The sequence below is a fragment of the Aquarana catesbeiana genome, linkage group LG07, assembly GCF_042186555.1.
Source record: "Aquarana catesbeiana isolate 2022-GZ linkage group LG07, ASM4218655v1, whole genome shotgun sequence".
NCBI classification, from domain to species: Eukaryota; Metazoa; Chordata; class Amphibia; order Anura; family Ranidae; genus Aquarana; species Aquarana catesbeiana.
Window position 1 is genome coordinate 79639337 of NC_133330.1, and position 22893 is coordinate 79662229.

At 40.1% G+C, this 22893-nt stretch overlaps 1 protein-coding gene across 3 annotated transcripts in view; it reads left to right on the plus strand.

Moving 5' to 3' along the window:
- Window positions 1–22893, plus strand: part of ATG7 (autophagy related 7) — a gene marked incomplete at its 5' end in the record, with an annotated part of 381295 nt that overhangs the window by 2821 nt on the left and 355581 nt on the right. For all 3 annotated transcript variants that reach the window (XM_073592362.1, XM_073592361.1, XM_073592364.1), the window contains 5 exon segments: window positions 632–722; window positions 8249–8393; window positions 10364–10522; window positions 13515–13709; window positions 18854–19054. In XM_073592362.1, coding sequence (XP_073448463.1) covers window positions 632–722; window positions 8249–8393; window positions 10364–10522; window positions 13515–13709; window positions 18854–19054 — 791 coding nt within the window.

The window sequence follows — 22893 nt, forward strand, 5'->3', positions numbered from 1 at the left end:
AGTAGAATGGACTATAGTTTTTATAACTCGGATAAAAAAAATTTAGGTCCTGAGTTGGTAGGCTGTGTCTTCATTTCAATGTTTTGTTTTCTATGTTTACACTGACCTACCAGTTGGTAGCTGTTCCACTGTAATACTTACTGTTGTGGCAGGGAAAGGATTATAGTCGCAATGTGTAATGGCTATAGCAGGAACTCGGAAGTAAGACTTCAAATGAAGGCTGTTCATGCAATGGGTTTGATTTACTTAAACTGGAGAGTGCAAAATCTGGTGCCGCTGTGCATGGTAGCCAATCATCCTATAATAACTTCAGCTTGTTCAATTGTGCTTTGACAAAAAAAAAAATTAATGCTGATTTCTATGCAAAGCTGCACCAAATTTTGCACATTCCAGCTTTAGTAAATCAACCCCACTGTATTTCTTACTAAAATGGAAAACAGAGGAGGCACTTAACCCAAGTTTAATAATAATTGTCCCAATTTGTGTGGATATAATGAACACATATTGGGCCAAATACAAATAAAACGGTAAAGAACAAAAGGTCAATTACATTCTATAAATGATGTTTGGTAAGTTTCTATTTCTGAGACTTCAGTTGATGTTACTTATTTTACCTTTTTTGTAATTTTAGCTTGCCCAAAAGCCGTTGGATGGGAGAAAAACCAGAAAGGTGGAATGGGCCCCAGAATGGTGGATCTTAGTGAGTGCATGGATCCCAAGAGGTAAATCCAAGAAAGCTGCATAGTTAGGTTAAAAAAGACAAGGTCCAATCTAGTTCAACTTGAAAAATAAATACATTGAAAGCTTCTATATACAGAACCGAACGGCCGCAGTTGATCCAGAAGAGGAAAAAAAATTCTTAATACAGGGCCAAATCTGCTACATCAGGGGAAAAATTCCTGCCTAATCAGTTAGGACAATCTGATATTCCATGGATCAACATTCTCACTGGTGTTATTACTTGTTAATATCCATATGATCCTTTATATTCCTTTTCTGTGCATTTAGGAATGCATCCCTCTTTTTTCTTTAAACAATCAATAGAGCTAGCTAGCTCTTGAAGAAGTCTAATAAAAAGGAGGCAGAGACAGGGAAGGGTAGGCAGGGAGGAAGAGGGCTCTCCCTGGGAGGAAAAAGAGAGGGCCCAGCAGGCTGCTCAGATTGAGTAAGCACGTTCAGATAATGTCAGTGTAGACAAAATACTGCCAGGGCATCCAAGTAGATCTGGAGGTCTCCTCTGTATTATGGAGAGTAGCGGTAAGGTCTTCAACGTCCCTGATCTTGTTGACCTTTGGGAACCAAAGAGATTTAGTGGGTGAGCACGTTTGTTTCCACCATAGCGGAATACAAGCCTTCACCGTGTTTAAAAGATAAATGGTCAAAGAAGATTTGTATTTTTTAATTAGTCTTTCTGAAAGATGCAACAGGCAGCTGGATTATCGCTCATATACACTGAAGTGAGCTGTTTGATGATGCCCATCACATCCTTCCAGAAGGGTTTTACTTTGGGACACTGCCAGAACATCTGAAACATGGTTCCCTTCTCCCTTCCGCATCTCCTGAAGTCGGTAGAAACCTTTGTTGAAACATATTGGACGGTGGCTGGCACGTTATGGTTTTTTAACATTGGACATGAGTCACATAGGTTTTACTTTTAGCCTTCTAAATGTATTGCTCATGGGAATTTATTTTGCAGTGTGTTTGCATATAGTTGATTTGAAACATTCCCATTTCTGTTCTGTGTTGTTTGATGACAATATTCCCTCCCAGTCTAAAACATGAAGAGCAGCCCTTAGAAAATGTGCTTTTTTTAAATTAAAGCGGGGGTCCGCCTATCTATCGTTTTTTTTTTTTTTTTTGAGTTCATTCACAAACTTTTCTTCTCAGCATTACATACTCACATATTGTGTGTAATATGTCTGCCTGTGTCGGATTTTGTCGGAAAGAATAACTTATATTATTCACTGCAGGCGGTTTCCATCTTCATTGTGGGCATTTGAAGCCCACAAGCATTTATTTCCTGGATGCGGTGAATGCTGTGCTCCCAGCATTCACCTTTCGTTCCCGCACATGCTCAGTGGCATCCTGGGAAGCCTGAGACTAGCTCCCAGGAGACTGTGCGGAGTCTGGGAGAGGCTAGAGACACGCCTACTCCCATGGGAGGAGAACCAGGAAGTGCAAAGAAGAATAGAAAAATAAAAGGTAATTACGGCGATTTAAATTTTTTTAAACGGCATGTCAGCATCTAGGCAAGAAAGAGAATACATACAGATATTGTTCAAAATTTGGGTGGAACCCCGCTTTAAGTCTTTTTATCTTTACAGTATGTAAAGCACTTGCAGCCCTTTCTAGCTGTGTAAGAGTATGAGTCTCTGCCTCTTCATTAACACTGGGTGCAACAAACGCCAATAATTAACTTAAAAAATCACTCATATCCGCATGTTTGTTTTTTTTATTAAACTCTATATATATTTGAGTATGTTTATAAAACCCCAATTCCAAAAAAGTTAGGACGCCGTGTAAAAACTACATAATAACAGAATGCAATGATTTGCAAATCTCATAAAACCATATTTTTTTCATAATGGAAAATAGAAAACATATCAAACGAGAAAATGTACCGTTTTCAGAGAAAAAAATCAGGTAATTTTGAAATTGATGGCAGCAACACATCTCAAAGCACGTTAGGACAGGACCATGCTCTTTATGTAGATTTTTACACAGCTTCTCAACTTTTTGGGAATTGAGGTTGTAATATACACTGTTGTGCAAAAGTTTTAGGCCATTTTCAGAAATGCAGCCCCCAAACTTGCAAGGAACCTCAACCATGCTTCACTGTTGCCTGCAGACACTCATTATTGTACCGCTCTCCAGCCCTTCGTAAACAAACTGCCTCCTGCCATAGCCAAATATTTCAAATTTTGACTTCTCAGTCCAGAGCACCTCCTGCCATTTTTCTGCACCCCAGTTCCGATGTTTTCACGTATTGCCCTGTTTCCACATTGGAGGTATGGGGTTTTGGCCTCAATTCTTCCATGAAGACCACTTCTGGCCAGACTTCTCCAGGCAGTAGATGGGTGTACCTGGATCCCACTGATTACTGCTAGTTCTTTGCTGATGGCACTGCTGGAAATCTTCCAATGTCAAAGGGAAATAAGCATGATGTGTCTTTCATCTGGTGCATTAAGTTTCCTTGACTGACCACTGTGTCTACAATCCACAGTGTTGCCCATTTCTTTGTGCTTCTTCAAAAGATCTTGAACAGCACATTTTGAAGCCCCAGTTGTCTTTGAAATCTTTTCCTGGGAGAGACCTTACTGATGCAGTATAACTACCTTGTATCTTGTTGCTGAGTTGAATCTTGCCATGGTGTATGACCCGTGACTTTAAATTGTCTTCTGCAAATAAACCTTAACTGAGTGTTAATGTATGGAGAAATAATGCTGTGGAATATCTTTTCCCTTTCTCTCTTGTTATGCTGTTCTGAATGATACCAGATTGTATCTGACTTTGCTATCTTGAAAAAAAAGCGTGTTTGATTTAAAAAAAAAAATATATAAAATTTATGGTCATTAACATGTGCTTGGTATAATTGGCGAATCATACACCTAACTCCTAGCTATCCTACAAAATCCTTGACTTTGTGCAAGTGTAAAAATTGATGCTTGTTTGAGGCCAATGGGGTAGTCGTGCCAAATATTGATTTGATTTAGATTTTTTTTTTCTTCTTCTCTGTCTGCATTTTGTAAATTTTGATAAAAATAAACAATTAAAATACATATTTTTGAAAGCATTCTTACTTAACAGCATTTCTTTACACATCTAAAGCTTTTTTACAGTACTGCATGTGAAAGGCATAGGGAGTAGGTCATCTTTTGGTGTACAACACTGTTTCTGGGCGCAGTTCCCGCAAGGAATGCTAGCATCATGTTTGTATGTTCTCTCCATGTTTTAAGTAGATTATTCATCCAACAGTGTAAAAAAAAGTGATAATAGGTTAACTGGCTTCTGACAAGATTGGCCCTAGAATATGTGTTCTTACCTAGTTGGTTGGGTATACTGGAGGCAGAGAAATATTTAATTGGTTCTAAGTAATAAAGAAAAGCAGGGAGATTTGGGACTTTAAATGAGGTGCATGAATACATGCACCTTCATCCCTAAATCAGAAATTACAGGGAGGGGTTGTGGGACTTTAGATGAGGCACAGGACACGTGGTCTGGAGAAACCTTTATGATATTTTTTTGCCAATATTTTTTTTCTTTCCCTTTATGATATTTTATTTGCATAAAAACATAGCATAACGCATTACATGTGATACTTGATTAATTGTAGGTAGTTTCATCTAATTTACAAAACAGTAGCATAGAAGCATTCCTTTATATACACGTAAGATCACATGATATCCCGTTGTGGTAACCAATAGTATAAGCCAATAGTACTTATTGTAATAATCAATAAAAAAAGTAGATGTATTGTATAGATGGGTCACAGTAGAGTTAGAGCTATATATTGAAGTTAAAATGGCATCTAATAGGCTTGATGTATTTCGTGGACAATTTCCACTCCTCAGGAGCAGACGTATAGCATATATATTGGTTGCTGTAAATAGCAGTGCTGAAAATCAAGGTTTGGAAAGCAAGCCTATCCCAGGAGCTGAGGGGGATCCAAGGGGAGTGCTAGCGCACAGATACACCCCAGGGAAAAGAAGGAATCTCCAATAGTAATGAACAATGATGCAAGGAAATGACTTCCCTGTGGTGTATCTGTGCGCTCGCTCTCTCCTTGGATCCCCCTCAGCTCCCGGGATAGACTTGTTTCGCAAACCTTGATTTGCAGTACTGCCAATTACAGCAACCGATATATATGCTATACATCTGCTCCTGATGAGTGGTAATTGTTCACAAAATGCGTCAAGCCCATTAGATGCCATTTTATCTTCAATATATAGCTCTACCTCTACTGTGACCCATCTATACAATACATATACTCTTTTTTTTTTTTTTATTGCTTATTACAATAAGTACTATTGGCTTATACCATCAGTTACCACAATGGGATGATATGTGATCATATGTGTGTGTATAGATATATATATGCTACTGTTTTGTATATTAGATTAAATTACCTACAATTAATCATGTATCACATGTAATGCGTCATGTTTTGTATGCAAATAAAACATCATAAAATTTTCTCCAGACCATGTGTCCTGCGCCTCATCTAAAGTCCCACAAACCCCTTCTCTTTGGTTCCAAGTATTGTTGACAATAGAAGAAAAAAATATAAAATTATTAAAAAAAAAATTGTATGTGTCTATAAAAAAAAAAAAACCAGAATGTATGATTTCTTGGCCATTTTTCAGAGAATATGAATGATAACACAAAAACTTTTCTTTCACTCATAGTTAGTGTTTGGCTGAAGCCATTTATTATCAATCAACTGTGTTTACTCTGTTTAAATCGTAATGACAACAGAGACTACCCAAATGACCCTGATCAAAAGTTTAAATAGCCCGGTAATTTTGGCCTGATGACATGCACACAAGTTTACACAAAGGGGTTTGAGTGGCTAATAAAGATAACCATCCTGACCTGTGATCTCTTTACTTGTAATTAGTGTGTGTGTGTGTGTGTGTGTGTGTGTGTGTAAAAGGTCAATGAGTTATTGGACTCCTGACAGACCCTTGTATCTGTCATTCAGTGCTGCACTGACGTTTCTGGATTCTGAGTCATGGGGAAAGCAAAAGAATTGTCAAAGGATCTGCGGGAAAAGGTAGTTGAACACTATAAAGCAGGAAAGAGATATAAAAAGGAATTGAGAATGCCAATCAGCAGTGTTGAAACTCTAATCAAGAAGTGGAAAATTATGGGTTCTGTTGAAACAAAACCACGGTCGGGTAGAACAACTAAAATTTCAGCCACAACTGCCAGGAAAATTGTTCGGGGTGCAAAGAAAAACACACAAGTAACTTCAGGGGAAATACAGAACTCTCTGAAAACATGTGGTGTGGCTGTTTCAAGATGCACAATAAGGAGGCGCTTGAAGAAAAATGGGCTGCATGGTCGAGTCGCTAGAAGAAAGCCATTACTATGCAAATGCCACAAAGTATTCCGCTTAAACTACGCCAGAGACAAGCCTCAAACCTTCTGGCACAAAGTCATTTGGAGTGATAAGACCAAAATTGAGCTTTTTGGCCAACCATAAATGCTACATTTGGAGAGGAGTCAGCAAGGCCTATGATGAAAGGTACACCATTCCTACTGTGAAACACGGAGGTGCATCGATGATGTTTTGGAGATATGTGAGCTACAAAGGCACAGGAAATTTGGTCAAAATTGATGGCAAGATGAATGCAGTATGTTATCAAAAAATACTGAAGGAACATTTGCATTCATCAGCCAGGAAGCTGCGGATGGGATGTACCTGGATATTTCAACATGACAATGATCCAAAACATGAGGCCAAGTCGACCTGTCATTGGCTACAGCAGAATAAAGTGAAGGTTTTGGAGTGGCCATCTCAGTCTCCTGATCGCAATATCATTGAGCCACTCTGGGAAGATCTCAGACGTGCAGTTCATGCAAGACAGCCCAAGAATTTACAGGAACTGGAGGCTTTTTGCCAATAGAAATGGGCAGCTTTACCATCAGAAGACAAAGAGCCTCATCCACAAATGCCACAAAAAACTTCAAGCTGTCATTGTTGTTAAACTGGGGTATGTAAATTTTTGATCAGGGTAATTTGGGTAGTTTCTGTGGTCAGTTTCTGTAATAAAAAAAAGGTAAACACAGTTGATTGATAATAAAAGGCTTCAGTTAAACGCTAACCATGAGTGAAAGAAACGTTTTTGTGTTATTCATATTCTCTGAAAAATGGCCAAGAAATCGTAAATTCGTCCAGGGTATGTAAACTTATGAGCACGGCTGTGTGTGTGTCACGTACCTGGTGGCGGAGCCCAGAGTGCAGGGAGTAGCCTCTCATGTGCCTCTGGCTCGAGAACCCCTGATAGAGGAAACGGGAACTCAAGAGCACAGGGGGCCACAAGTGCTTGGCAAGTGGCAGATGTAGAGCTGATCCGGACCTCTGATGCAGCTGAAGGAGGGTTAGCAGGATCACTGGAACAGCTGACTGTGAGGAGGAGTAGTGTAGCCAGCAGGAACTCAGGAACAGCAGGCAGCAGGGTGGTGTTCTGTAGTTCAACTGGAGCACTGGAACAGCTGGCTGTGGGAAGATGCACCGGAACTCTGGCAGGAACACTGGAACAGCTGACTGTGAGGAGAAGTACCGTAGCTGGCAGGAACTCTGCAACAGCAGGCAGCAGGGAGGTGTTCTGTAGTTCAACTGGAATGCTAGCAGGGTCAGACAGGCCGGGTCAACACTGGTGGGCAGAGCAGGTACCAGACAGAGGCAGAAGAGTAGTCGGGGTACAGACCGGGTCAGCAACAGACAGGCAGCGAACAACCGTAGGAGGAGGCAGGAGAGTAGTCAAACAAGCCGGGGTCGGGGACTGGCAGCAAACAGGAGTAGTCAGGAGCAGGCCGGGTAACAGGAATCAGGCACACAGGTATATTGATAGCTTAGGGTCACAGGAAACGCTGTAGACCGGACAGCAAAGCATGCTGACAGGCTCCTTTAAATAAGCCCACTGGCGCCAAACACTGTCACACTGCACGTCTGCGCGCACCCGTGCACCGATCGTACGTGCCCGCTCGCACCATCGCGCACCCGCGTACACTCGCTCGCGCTAGTGCGCCCCCCGCAAGCGCCCATTCGCGCTAGCACGCACCCGCACACGTCCACTGGCTCTAACAGGAGTTCTATGCACGATCTTCTGCCGACAACTGTGCTAACGGAACGTCTTTCATGACAGTGTGTATATATGCTTTGTGTTGTGAATGAGCCCGAAATGTTGGATCTGCAAGTTATGTATTTAGGATCTGTATGTAAGTCTTTACAGGTTAATTTAATTTATTTTTGACAGCACGATAAAGGGTAACCTAAAACAAAACAGTTTTTTTCCAGGAAGTGTCCCTATTACAATTACTGTAATAGAAACCTGAACTTGGTCCCCAGTGGTTTGGGAGCGCTTCCTGTTGCCAGTTAATAAGTACATTTAAACATCAGCCATTGATTAGTTGTCAGAAAAACTCATTTTATGTATGTTGTGCGTCCTCTAGATGGGTATGGAAGAATATAGTGAAAATAAACCATTCTAATATTTCCCTGAAATACTGTAATCGTCTTCAGGTTAGCAGAATCTTCCGTGGATCTGAACCTAAAGTTGATGCGTTGGCGACTGGTACCTACTTTGGACCTGGAGAAAGTCATCTCCTCCAAGTGCTTATTACTGGGAGCAGGAACATTGGGGTGTAATGTGGCCCGCACATTAATGGTGAGTGGCAGCCATTAAATATCATCAGACAAGCGTTTATCTTGGTTTAGTTTACATTATTGAAGATTATTGGTTCTAGGTTTCCCAAACTTAGATCAGTCATGGACTTATTATTATTATACAGAATTTATATAGCACCAATATTTTGCGCAGTGCTCTACAATATAAAGGGAGACAATACACCAAAAATACAATTCAATACAAGAGGGTTAGAACGGCCCTGCTCCTGCGAGCTTACAATCTAAAACATGGACTTTCTTCAAGTCTTCTGCATTATTCAAATATTTTTGTATTTTTATTAGCTGATATTACTCATTTTTTGCCTGCCTTCTGAAAATATAATCTTTGCCTTATACTTTAATGTATAACTATAGGCAAAACTTTTTTTTTTGGATAGAGTAAGGGAGGGTTATAACCCTTGTCGGTTTGTTCTTTTTTTCACCATCTGTGTCCCATTGGCGAGATTACCTTTTACATCCTGTCCCATAGTCAAACAGGAAGTGAGAGGGAATCCCTGCAAATTAGGGAATCTCTTGTGGGGACCACCCCCAGGTCACCAGAACCAGTGTCCCCCATTGGAAGATTTCCCCTCTATTACTTTTCTGGGGACAACCCAAAATTTGGGATTTTCTTTTACTTTCACTTTTAATGATAATGGTAAACAGGAAACAGAGAGCAATAAAACTTGAGAGATGTTCTAATCCATCCACACCAGGGGTAGGCAACCTGAGGCCCCTCCAGCTGTTGTGGAACTATATTTCCCATGAAGCATTGCAAGGCTGACAGTTACAATTACTCCTAGAGGCATGATGGGACTTGTAGTTCTGCAACAGCTGGAGGGCCCCAGGTTGCCTACCCCTGATCTACACTCTATCTAGAACTAAAAAGAAAAGCTTTGCCTTTTAGTTATACTTTAAATTCACCTTAAATGCTTGATATTTCCCAAGTACTGTTCCAGCAGTGTGTGTCATACCTTGAACTGGCAATGGCCAAATAGCCTGAAACAGTTGTAACCAATGGCTGTCATTTTAAGCTCTACTTGTCTTCAGATTCAAATTCAGCAGTTATGAATAATTAGTTACTGGAAGTAAATAAATAGTGCTTAGCTCTGACTAATGCTTCACGGAAAGGAAAGGGGAAAGGAAGGATTTTTTTAGATGACATAAATAGTAACTACAATAACTGCTCAATGCATCGGTACTCAAATACATTTATAAATAATATATATGATAAAAAATAAATACATAATAATAGAATAAATCAGTGGTTGAATAAAACAAAATTGTGTAGCATTACAAGTAAATCAATAAAATTTGGTCACGGGTTGCCCATTCTCTATACAGAGGCATCTAGCTATGGTAGACTATGATTCAATGCTGCCAGGTTGCCGGAGGGGGGAGCTCCAGGGATATGCAAAGAAACCGAGAAAAACAGCTCAGAGATTAAAGTGTGTTTTTACATAACAAATATCAACATTTTTTATACTGCGCTATGATCTCTGCACTGGTTTTCTCTTTGTTTCTATTAATAATTAGTCGCTTTGCTCCAGGCACTACAGGACATAACCAAATGAAAATTTAGTGCCACCCTTCTTTGTGGAAAAATGTGATTCCCAAGGTTCTGACTGACATTTAAGTCTGCAAATTTGAGTTTTAACCCATGTGTGTGGCAGCTACTCCTCACCAGCATTTCATAACTAAACATGTCTGAAACATGCAAAAAAAAAAAAAACTCCATGGTGCAGTTGCATTGATTTGGTGGAGAATGCGGACACAGACACATAATATGCCAAGTGGTTTGCATTCCAGACTAATTTATATGCCAGTTTGTCCCTCGTAGTTATAGTAGATAAGTGTGTAAACAAGATTACTGTTTGTGCATGAATTTCAGTCACTCCTGTTCTACTTTTTTAATAAGAATGAATGTTTCAAAGCAATGATGTTTTTGTTTCTGCTTTTTTTTTTTTTAAGGGATGGGGTGTTAGACATATAACGTTTGTGGATAATGCCAAAATCTCCTACTCAAACCCTGTAAGACAACCACTGTACGAGTTTGAAGACTGTCTTGGAGGTGGAAAATCAAAAGCTTTGGCAGCAGCAGAAAAACTTCAGAAGATTTTTCCTGGTGTGGTAAGGAGAAGCTGTTGAGGGGTTTATTCATTTAGTTGCATTTCACAGCTGTTATAATTAGAGTATAATTGATTAAGAAACCATGAAAACCTATACTAAAAATATTGTGTGCCATATCTTATATAGGGGTATTTTCAACTTAGTAGTACCCTTAGACAACACAAATCACAAATGAGTAAATGCCACTGCAGAGCATATCCAACCTAAAGACATAAGAGTCACTGTAAAAATCAAATAGGAGCTGTGTCTAATGGACAGCAAGTAGAACATTCTTTCTGCCTGCCACATACACCAAATTTTCAGATTTTTTAAAAAAAAATTTTTCTGGTAACCTCTGTGGTCATAGATCGGTTACTTATATGGGAGCATTTTATTTATCTCTTCTTTCCATTGTTGTAAGGTAGGCACCACAGCTTGGACCCATGCCTTCGCTATCAGCTTCTTGGTAGTAAACAATACCATATTCAAAAAGGTACGCAGATAAAGGTTTCATTCTAAAGACTCAGGATTACCCAGCAGGCATAGCTAAGGGTCTAGTTGTACTGAGGACTTCCAAGATGCTATGCAAAAAGATTGTTTTTTGTGATTTCTAATGTCATGCATTGCAATGCAAAGATCGACACAGGAGAAATCGCACTAGTGTTAGGGCCTTACTAATCTGTAGTTGATACAGTGTCATATCTCTTGAATTGGGAAAGAATTGGGAGGTACATGTAAGACCACAGACACAAATTATGTTTTATAAGGAGTAGCGGGGATCCACTAAAGAAAAAAAAGTTCAGAAAAGGGGTCTCATACACTGTAGGTAATGGTATTCTCTATATGCTCACCTATGTTAATTATGGTCGATACACAAACTTGAATGAATTGCTGCAATTATGGGATGTTGTAAAAGGGGATCCCCTAAAATAATAGTTCTCTCATTTAGGAAGCAGTAAAAAGCAATAAAAGCAAGGCTATAAAGAATAGTCAAAGCCATTATTCAAAGGAATGTATGTTATTTTCAATGTGTTTAAGGTAAACATGTAAAAAATATCAGCTTGACAAACATAATCTTATCAATATGAGTTAAAGGGCTATAACAAAAAAAAAAAAAAATACTACTATGCTGCAACGTCTGTGTTATGCTGCAGCTGTCCCACACCAGCTCTAAGACTGATAACTGAGCAATCACATGACCGCTAATTGTTCGATTCTCAGTCTTCTTGTAGTAGAGAGCTAGTCACTGCTCTCTGCTCTGCCCCTCCAGCGCTCACTGAAGTGTCTGGCTAACCTATTTGATGGTTATAGTCAGGTTTTAGTTGGACAAAGTAAGCCTGAGAACAGGAATGCCTAAAAAAATCAAAATGGCAACTATATATTTATTTTTAATTTCTTTTGTATAGAGAGAGATGGAAATGAGGAGAGAAATAGAAAGAGATTTCTCTGCGATTAAATACTTTTCACCTGGGAGTTTTTTGTCTTACCGCCTACTTGTGTGTGTTTAAGCTTTTCCTGTTGCATTTCTACATGGTATAAAATATATAAAATCCAGCAGGGCGAGTGGGAACGGCTCATAATGGCCACAGCAGGCATGCAGAAATGAAAGCACAGAGATCTTACAAACAGAGCACGCTAGATCATTGGCAGGGTATTTACCTCTCCAGTATTTACCAGAAATTTAAAAAGTGCAATAACAGAAATATGTTCTTAATAAAGTGCACTATATTTTCCCTTTTAGTATGATGCTCCCAAATACTGCATGCATTCACAGTAAAATGAACTTGGCCAGATCTCCAGTAGCATGGACGAATGTGATTGTGTAGAGCAAGCGGAGAGTAATCCAGGGAAGCTCCAAGCACTCTGCTATAGTACTCTTGCTGCCTTAATTTATATTGGCTATTAACCACTTGCCGACCAGCTGCCACAGTTGTACTGCGGCAGAATTGCACGACTGGGCGAAACGTCGTTATGTAATGTCGCTTCGCCCTGTGGCCACTAGGGGGCGATCAAAGCCGGGCTCCCGCGATCGCCGCTGAGACACGGAGAACCCGGAACTGTGTGTGTAAACACACAGTTTCTGGTTCTCTGAGGGGAGAAGTGACAGATCGCCTGTTCATACAGAGTATGAACAGCGATCTGTTATCTTCCCTGCACAGTCCCCTCCCCCCTCCAGTTAGAACACACACTAGGACACACTTAACCCCTTCACTGCCCCCTAGTGTTAACCCCTTCACTACCAGTGACATTTTTACAGTAATCAATGCATTTTTATTCGCACTGATCGCTGTATTAATGCCAGTGGCCACAAAAATGCGTCAAAATTGTCTGACGTGTCCGCCATAATGTCGCAGTCACAATAAAAATCGCAGATCACCGCCATTAGTAGTAAGAAAAAAAATTAATAATAAAAATGCTATAAATCTGTCCCCTATTTTGTAGACGCTATAACTTTTGCGCAAACCAATATACGCTTATTGCGATTTTTTTTTTTTTTTTTTTTACCAAAAATATGTAGAAGAATACATATCGGCCTAAACTGAGGAAAAAAATAGTTTTTTTTAATATATTTTTGGGGGATATTTATTATAGAAAAAAGTATAAAATATTGCGTTTTTTTCAAAATTGTCGCTCTTTTTTTGTTTATAGCGCAAAAAATAAAAACCGCAGAGGTGATCAAATACCATCAAAAGAAAGCTCTATTTGTGGGGGAAAAAAAGACGTCAATTTTGTTTGGGTGCAACGTCGCACTACCGCACAATTGTCAGCGATGCAGTGCCGAATCGCAAAAAGTGCTCTGGTCAGGAAGGGGGTAAAATCTTCTGGGGCTGAAGCGGTTAATGGCGTACCCAACATTTAGTGTGCTTTTACATTTATAAAGTATTTTGCGCAGTGTTTTTTATTTATTTGAGTGTATATTGGGAACCACTGACAACAAAAGACACCAGAAATGGAAAGTTTAGGGTGCTTATAGTTTTGCAGACTTCTGTTGTTTTTTTTTTTTTCTTGCCAGACCACTCAGGGATTTACCTTGAGTATACCAATGCCGGGTCACCCTGTGAACTTCTCTGATGAGACTATGAATCAGGCCTGTAGTGATGTGGAGAAACTGGAAGCTCTCATTGCTGAACACGATGTTATATTTCTACTAATGGATACCCGGGAGAGTCGCTGGTTGCCCACTGTTGTTGCAGCAAGTAAGAAGAAGGTAATGAAGAATTTAATGAAAGCCACAGTCAGTTCCTAGCAGCTCTTTAAAGAGAAGCTTTTTGCTCTATTTTTGACTATCCCTCTTATGCTTTAACATACTACATGCTAAATAAAACCAATTTTGGAGTAGTTAGATCAACAAAGTATCATTAGACTTATTAAAACAGTTTTGTAATTGGTTGCTGTTGGCTAAAACATAGTGTCTATGGTATTTTTTCAATCTCAGGGCAGCAATCTATACAAATCAATAAAAGCACACTTTACCTTTGCTAGACCAGTATAAGATGGGCAATGATTGGTTACTATGCTCTTTGCATCCTTCTCATTAGCCAATAGTGTCTAGTTCATAATGTAGATACAAAAAAAATATTGGACTGCTGCGTAATTTAAATTTTTTACACGAACGCAAAGTAATTACACCTGTAATGTGATTTTCCTTCAGTATTTATTATACAGTATTTGCCCCTTTATGATATTGTCACATTAGAAACAAGAAGACTTTATTTGTGATTACCATTTTTATCTTCTTTGATGCTATACACGTTTTAGCCTACCTTCCAGCTTTCTAAGGTTGAAAAAAGGGACACCTTGTAGCACAAAGTACCCCCCCCCGAATATCGAATGCAATAATTTAGAGGTTGGATTAAAGGTTATTGTCAAGTTAAACACTTTAAGTAGTTGAATAATATTTTTAAGGTGTATACATAAAAAAAAAAAAAAAAGAAATAGGGACAACCGAGGTGGATACATTGACAGCGAGATTTTGTCCTAAAGAAGGTGTCTCCACAAATAAGGGACAGTTAGGACTATACTTTCTGTAACTTTGCAAGATTGCAATTTTTGCAGCTCGCAAGAGAGTTGGAGGAAGGTTCTAGATTCCTCCATCCACACTAACCGCATGAACAGAAGAATCTTTTTTTGTATTCAGGTAACCGCCGACATACAATGACTGCATCTGATAGGATGCAATCACTGTTCAGCCAATAATGGTGCTTGCAGGACCACCCAGGACTTAAAGTGATTGTAAAGTCTCTTGTTTTTTTTACCTTAAAAAAAAAAAAAATTTCATACTTACCTGCTCTGTTGCAGTGGATTTGCGCAGAGAAGCCCGGATCCTCCTCTTCCCTGGTCCTTCTTCTGCGCTCTTGGCCCCTCCCTCCTGTTGAGTGCCCCCCGAGCAAGCAGCTTGCTCGGGGGGCACCCAAGCGGAGCCACAGCTCCCTGTGTCCATTCAAACATGGAGCTGCGCCCTGCCCCCTTTCTCTCCTCATTGGCTGATGGACTTTGACAGCAGCAGGAGCCAGTGGCACTGCGCTGCTGTCTCAGCCAATAAGGAGGGAGAGTCCTGGCCAGCCAAGTGTCTCGTGCAACATCGCCGGATCTAGAGGGGGCTCAGGTAAGTATTAGGGGGGCTGAAGGAAGCTGCTGCATACTGAAGGCTTTTTATCTTAATGTATAAGGATAAAAAAACCTTCTGACTTTACAATCACTTTAAATTTTTGCTGATTCAGCAGCTTCAGGCAGTTTCATCAGTCACTTCTCTTCCAGTGATCAGGGTGTAACCTTGTTTTCTGCCGTTGCTGGACTCGATAAAGTGCTCACAGGTGAGACAAGCTAGACAAGCTAGTGCTATGAGTCGGCCTTCTCCTTCCTAGCTGTTATTGAATTTGCTATAGCAGGAGGGGAGGGGAGCAGGTCGGCCCTCATAACTAGGGTTTGAAAGCACTTGGAAACATGGGACAAATTACTACATATACTTTTCTTATAGCGAACAGAACTGTAAAAGAAAACTTGATAGATCTTCTGTAATTGAAAATGAAGCTTGACAGGGGTTATAACCATTTCATTTTTTGGGGCTTTAGAAACACTTTAAATGGGGGGGTTCATCTAAAAAGGAGTTGGATAATTCAAAGCATCAGTAAAATAGTTGCAACATACTGTGCATCTGGAAAGTGTTCACAGCGCTTCACTTTTTCCACATTTTTTTATGTTACAGCCTTATTCCAAAATAGATTAAATTCATTATTTTCACAAATAAAAAGTTTATCAGTACAAACGTAGCACTAACCAACAAGACCAGTTTCGTGTCATTTGGGTCTTGTAGGGGGGCTGAGTGACCTTTGGGGACCTTTAATAACACAAAAACGATAAAGGATAGAACGGAAATTTAAACAGCACAAACGTATCACTAACCAACGAGACCAGTTTCATGATATTTGGCTGTTGTAGGGGAGCTAGGTGTTGCCATAGTCTGGAAAAAACTATTGCTAATATCTTAAAAATAAAAGCAGCACAATTGTAAATTTGTACGGCACAAAACAGCACAAACGTAGCACTAAAGAAACACACTTGAGTTTTTATTTGTGCTGATTGTAGGGGGACCAGCTTCGCTGAGCTGCAGAGTACGCAACAAACATACTTAAGCGGCTCCTGCGGGGGTAGTGCTACATACATAAGTATTCACAGCCTTTGCCATGACACTCAAAACTGAGCTCAGCTGCATCCTGTTTCCACTGCCTCTTAACCCCAATAACAGTCTCTGCCCCTCTTGGCCCACCTGGTAATACTTTAAGTGCAATGACCAATAAGCAACACACACGTTATGATAAAACAGAAATTGTTTTTACTGCAATATTTTTGTGGAAAACTAACAGACAGTAACAGTATATATATTCAAGTAATCAACTGGAGAGCAATAACTGAGATTAAGCACAATATAGCTCAATACTATATTCAGACTGCTTTTAGGGGATTCCAAACCTGAGAATAACACCAAAAGCAGAGGCACACTTAAATGGCAAATAAATCACAATATGACACTTCATATCAGATTGGCTACCTCTACTCACATGTGGCTCTGAGTCCAGGCAGGAGGATAGCAGACGACTCACCCTCTTAATGTCAGACCTCTCTCTTCTGTCTCCTGACACCATAGGCCCAACTACAAACACTGAATTCAGATCAACATTCAGTGGATCAAGCCCCAAGGTAAATTGTCCCGCACACCCACTGCATATACAGAGCACTGAGTATGGGTGTGGGGGCCCATATGGCGCTAGTAACTTCAATCCCTTTGAAAAAAGATGAGGCTCTGTATCTCCAGCTAGCCACTCTCGTTGGTGCACTTAAACTCCTGAATCCAGGGCCGAACAGTACAACTGGCCCGGATTATCAAGTAAAGAATGCAGGATCTTCCTCAGCAAGGTGAAAGGACAATGGTGTCTGTATACAGGCACTCTGTATCTGAAGGGCTTTGTGTCCTGCGGCACTACAGGTGTCAGCAAGGTGACTAAGAGCTATGATGTCTGTATACAGTGTTCATACAGCTCTATCTGTGTGCAGTGTCCTTGTTTCCTGCAAATGGGCAAAAACTCTCTCACCCCATCCTGCGGTCAAGACCCAAAGGAACGTCCTGGAAAAGGCAGGCTCTTCTAGTGACCTGACTGGTCAGCTCACTCTGGAACCCTTCACACCGTTGGTGCATGTGCATCTGGATATGCACCTGGGATCCCCCTCTCTGACTGGATGTCCCGACTGGCTGTGGATGCCTAAAATCACATAAATTTGCAAAGATTTCAAACAAACTTTTTCACGCTGTCATTATGGGGTATTGTTTGTAGAATTGTGAGGAAAATATTGAATTCAATCAATTTTGGAAAAAGGCTGTAACATAACAAAATGTGGAAAAAGTGAAGCAATGTGAATACTTTCGGGATGCACTGTATAAATTACCAAGGAAATAATATGGATGCATACATTACCCCAGTGATTGTATTAGTGCCTAGTTAGTGGATGCGATCTAATGTTTCTGAAAATGTCCAGTTCGTTTTTGTGTTTTATAAGGGGAGATATGTGCCTTCACTTCCTATCTTCACAACATTTGGAATTTTTATTTTCTGTAAGGAAGAATCTAGTTGCATAGGCATCACAAATTGAGGCAGTTTTTCTCTCAGGCAATGTAAAGGTGCACACATGTAATCTGCTGCCACTGTCCTTATGAAGTATTTCAACGAAAAAGCCCAAAAGTTTCCACTTTCCATCTTTCTGTCCTAATTAATTCCATCTAACTTTCCATTCATCCCAATGTGACGCGTGAATGACGCAGGGGATTTTGTAGGAAACGCTAGTCATGCAAGAAATAGGAAAAGTAACTTTAGGTAATACTATATGCACTGTGGTGACTCCACTAGCTTTATGGGAAGAGATCATAAAAGGGTCAGGCACTGAAATTTGGTTTTATGTGGTCTATCAGTGACTCAGTCTCTGTTTTATTGGAAAGCTGTGCAACTTTTCCCTTGAAAAATTTTGAATGGCAAGTTTTTTCTTATTTTTTTACAAGTCATAGGCAGTATATTTTCCATTGTGTTTTAAAGGATAAGTTCACCTTTTTGTAACATGTTACACCCATATTCAGGGTGTAACATGTTGCAGATGCACTGGTCCCCGCTTCCCCGTTCTGACAGCTAGCAGGGGATCTTCTCCACCCTCCACTAGCTGTCACACTCCAACAAATGTTGCCGTGCGGGGCTCCGCCTTCCCAGCCACATCATCCATTCATTGTTCTGTGAATGTAAAAACGACAAGGTCCGACAGCCTATTGCGGCTGTCGGCTTGTAATTCTCAAGGAACTACCATGGCACTGTTAAGTGCTGCGGTAGTTCATTCATGCTTCCTGTCACAGTGTAACTGCCTGGCCTTATCGGAGGTATGGCCTACCAGAAACACAGACAGTCTGCAGGACCATGACATTACACCCACGATCTGCTGCTGATTACATTACAAAAAAATAATGTTTTTTTTTTTTTTTTTTTTACATGCAAAAATTGTGCATTTATTATTTGTTTTGTAAAGGTGAACTTATCCATTAGAAAAAAAAAACAAAAAACTATTTTCATTTCTTGTAGATAGGTCTATGAATAAGATCACAGAAAATGTAAGATACACGTGGGAGCATTTGGGTTAAAACCTTTTGTCTTTTATTAGAGAAACATTGACAGATGCAAAATGGCTTTTTATGGAATAAAAGCCACAGTCTAGCCTGTCGTGGTCTCCCCTGTTATCTCTGAGCGGGCAGTTGTTATTGTGATCTGAATTACGATTGCTGACATTTGTATGCTTGTTATTTCTCTCTTGACTCCACAGTTAGTCATCAATGCTGCTCTGGGTTTTGACACCTTTGTGGTGATGAGACATGGCCTGAAGAAGGGGACACAGGAGGAAGCTGGTGATTCACACCCTGATATACCTGGCTCTTCTGATTTCCTGGGGTCTTCTCTGTTCTCTAACATACCCGGATACAAACTTGGCTGCTATTTCTGTAATGATGTGGTGGCTCCAGGGGATGTAAGTATTATATTTAAATCACTGTTTTTATTTGTCTTTTTAAAATTCTGCAGGTAGAAAAAAAAAGATATCCACTACACTATTCTACACTTTGATCCTCAGGGGCTGTGAAGTATGTATACTTAATTAGATTGTCCTAGTTAAAGGACCTGTCTACCCAAAAGTGATACTCTAGTTATCTACATGCATAGTTTTTTTTTTTTTTTTTTTTTACGGCCTGCATGGATGGATGAATCTTCCACTGTGGCTACGCTGGTTGTCAGAATACTGAATCTGTGCCTGCATCTAATTGGAAGCAGACACTGTTCAGCTGACAATTTTCCACCCAGCTCCTTCAGTTTTTCAATTAATTGATTTTAGGTAGGAGTGTTATAACAGGACCAGCCACATTGCCACTGGGTCCATATAAAGCAAATACCCTTGCACACACCTACAGTGCCTTAAAGGAGTATTCTTACCCCTTGAAATTTTCCACATTTTGTCATGTTGCCATCAAATACGTAAATGTATTTTAATGGGATTTTATGTTATAGACCAACACAAAGTGGTACGTAATTGTGAAGTGAAAGGAAAATGATAAATGGGTTTTCAAACTTTTTTACAAATAAATATCTGAAAAGTGTGGCGTGCATTTGTAATCAGCCCCCCCCCCCCGAATCAATACTTTGTAGAACTACCTTTTGCTGCAATTACAGCTGCAAGTCTTTTTGGGTATGTCTCTACCAGCTTTGCACATATAGAGTGAAATGTTTTCCCATTCTTCTTTGCAAAATAGCTCAAGCTCTGTCAGATTGGATGGAGAGCATCTGTGAACAGCAATTTTCAAGTCTTGCCACAGATTCTCAATTGGATTTAGGTCTGGACTTTGACTAGGCCATTCTAACACATAAATATGCTTTGATCTAAACCACGGATCTCAAACTAGCTGCCCTCCAGCTGTTGCGAAACTCTGCCTGTGGGAGGAATACTTGTAACTGTCAGCCTTGCAATGCATCATGGGACTTGTAGTTTCATAACAGCTTTTGAGGGCTGCCAGTTTGAGACCCCTGATCTAAACCATTCCATTGTAGCTCTGGCAGTATGTTTAGGGTCGTTGTCTTGCTGCAGGGTGAACCTGCGCCCCAGTCTCAAGTCTTTTGCAGACTCTAATGCCGCGTACACACGGTCGGACTTTTCGTCTACAAAAGTCCGACAGCCTGTCCGACAGACTTCCGGCGGACTTTCAGCGGACTTGCAGCAGACTTTCTAACGAACGGACTTGCCTACACACGACCACACAAAAGTCCGACGGATTCGTACGTGATGACGTACACCGGACTAAAATAAGGAAGTTCATAGCCGGTAGCCAATAGCTGCCCTAGCATGGGTTTTTGTCCGTCGGACTAGCATACAGACGAGCGGACTTCGGGGTCCGTCGTACTTACGACGTAAAGATTTGAAGCATGCTTCAAATCTAAAGTCCGTCGGATTTTAGGCTAAAAAAGTCCGTTGAAAGTCCGGAGAAGCCCACACACGATCGGATTACCAGCCAGCTTTAGTCCGTCAGCGTCCGTTGGACTTTTGTAGACGAAAAGTCCGACCGTGTGTACGCGGCATAACAGATTTTCTTGGCCTGTATTTGGCTCCATCAATCTTCCTATCAACTCTGACCAGCTTCCCAGTCCCTGCTGAAGAAAAGCATCCCCACAACATGATGCTGCCACCACCATGTTTCACGGTGGAGATGGTGTGTTCAGGGTGATGTGCAGTGTTAGTTTTTCACCACGCTAGCATTTTGCTTTTAGGCCAAAAAGTTCAATTTTGGTCTCATCTGACCAGAGCACCTTCTTCCACATGTTTGCTGTGTCCTCCACATAGCTTCTCGCAAACTGCAAATGGGACAAAGCTTGAATAGCAATTGGGCGACAATATAGTATCCGGCATCTCATCCATATTGAATGAAGTAACAGGGTGTTTTTATGGGATTATAGTGGTGCCCAAAATCAGAAAAAAACATACTTTATATAAAACCAATAAAGTTTATTCATGTAGGATTAAAAAGATCTTTTTAATCCTATGTGAATGAACTTTATTGGTTTTTCTATAAAGTGTGTTTTTCTCTGATTTTGGGTTCTGCTATAATCCCATAAAAACACCCTGTTGCTTCATTTTTTTTTGCAAATGGGACTTCTTATGGCTTTCTTTTAACAATGGCTTTATTCTTGCCACTCTTCCATAAAGGCCAGATTTGTGGGGTGCATGACTAATAGTTGTCCTGTGGACAGATTCTCCCACCTGAGCTGTGGATCTCTGCAGCTCCTCCAGAGTTACCATGGGCCTCTTGTCTGCTTAGTTTAGTTGGATGTCAGTTCAGGTTTTCACTTGTGCTGTACTCTTTCCATTTTCGGATGCTGGCTTGAACAGTGCACCCGTGAGATGTTCAAAGCTTGGGATATTTTTTTATAACCTAACCCTGCTTTAAACTTCTCCACAACTTTATCCCTGACCTGTCTGGTGTATTCCTTGGCCTTCATGATGCTGTTTGTTCACTAAGATTCTCTAACAAACCTCTGAGGGCTTCACAGAACAGCTGTACTTATACTGAGATTAAATTACACACAGGTGGACTCTATTTACTAATTAGGTGACTTCTGAGGGCAATTTGTTCCACTAGCTTTTAGTTAGGGGTATCAGAGTAAATGGGGCTGAATACAAATGCACGCCACACTTTTAAAAAAAAAAATTACAAATAGATATCTTAAAAAACATTTATCATTTTCCTTCCACTTCACAATTACGTGCCACTTTGTGTTGGTCTATCACATAAAATCCATTTATGTTTTTGGTTGTAACATGAAAAAATGTGTAAAATTTCAAGGGGTGTGAATACTTTTTCAAGGCACTGTATGTGGAAAAACCATACAATATAAAGAAGTGTTTCTGCCAAGATCTATGAGTGTTTCACTCACTCTGAATGTTACAAAATCACAACCTAGTGATCCAGTGCTGTACTTTTATATAAGAAAACTCATAAATCAAAAAATGCATCAAACATTTAATCCTCTTATGTTTCTAATATACAGTCAATAAATATATACAAAGTGGCAAACAGTCCCCTTGATGTGCTCTTTTTATAAATCCACTTGAAAGTGCTTTGAGCAATAAATAAAATATAGAAATATCCAAAACAGTCCATATGTTGTGCTTCAGTTATAGTCCATTTGAAAGTGCTTGATCCTTTGTGCTGCACACACATCATATGTGACCTATTCCACCGCCATTAACCGCTCACCTCCCTCTTTGAACTATAGACAATTGGTCGTATGCACTTGTCCCTTTTAAGGGCACTCCATGGATGCGGTCAGGACTCTCCAGAATCCCACCCAACTTAGTTGTCACCGTATACAGAAATCTAATATACCACCAATGGTAACTCAGACATAAAACCTACAGATCATCATAGTGTAATCCATTTAAAATAACCAAGTTTATTCACTCTATTACTCTAAATTAAATTCATTCACATTTTAGAGTGCACTGCTAGCTGGTGCACTACAGACAAACAGCATATATGTAATAAATCAATCCACCATGTGGAGCATCACCCTTGTAGGCTGCAGCTTGTGGGTAAATCACTCTATTACTGTCCCCTTAAGATGCACACTTCCATGTGTTGTATATTACATATAACCAAAGGTCTATTTTGGGTGGATGGCAAGATCTAGGAGGTATTAATATTTATTAGATAAGAACCTGAACGACCACAACATACAGGGATATACAATGTAATACTAACATAAAATTACACACATAGGTTGGACTTGTGTCTTTTTTCAACCTCACCTACTATGTAACTATAT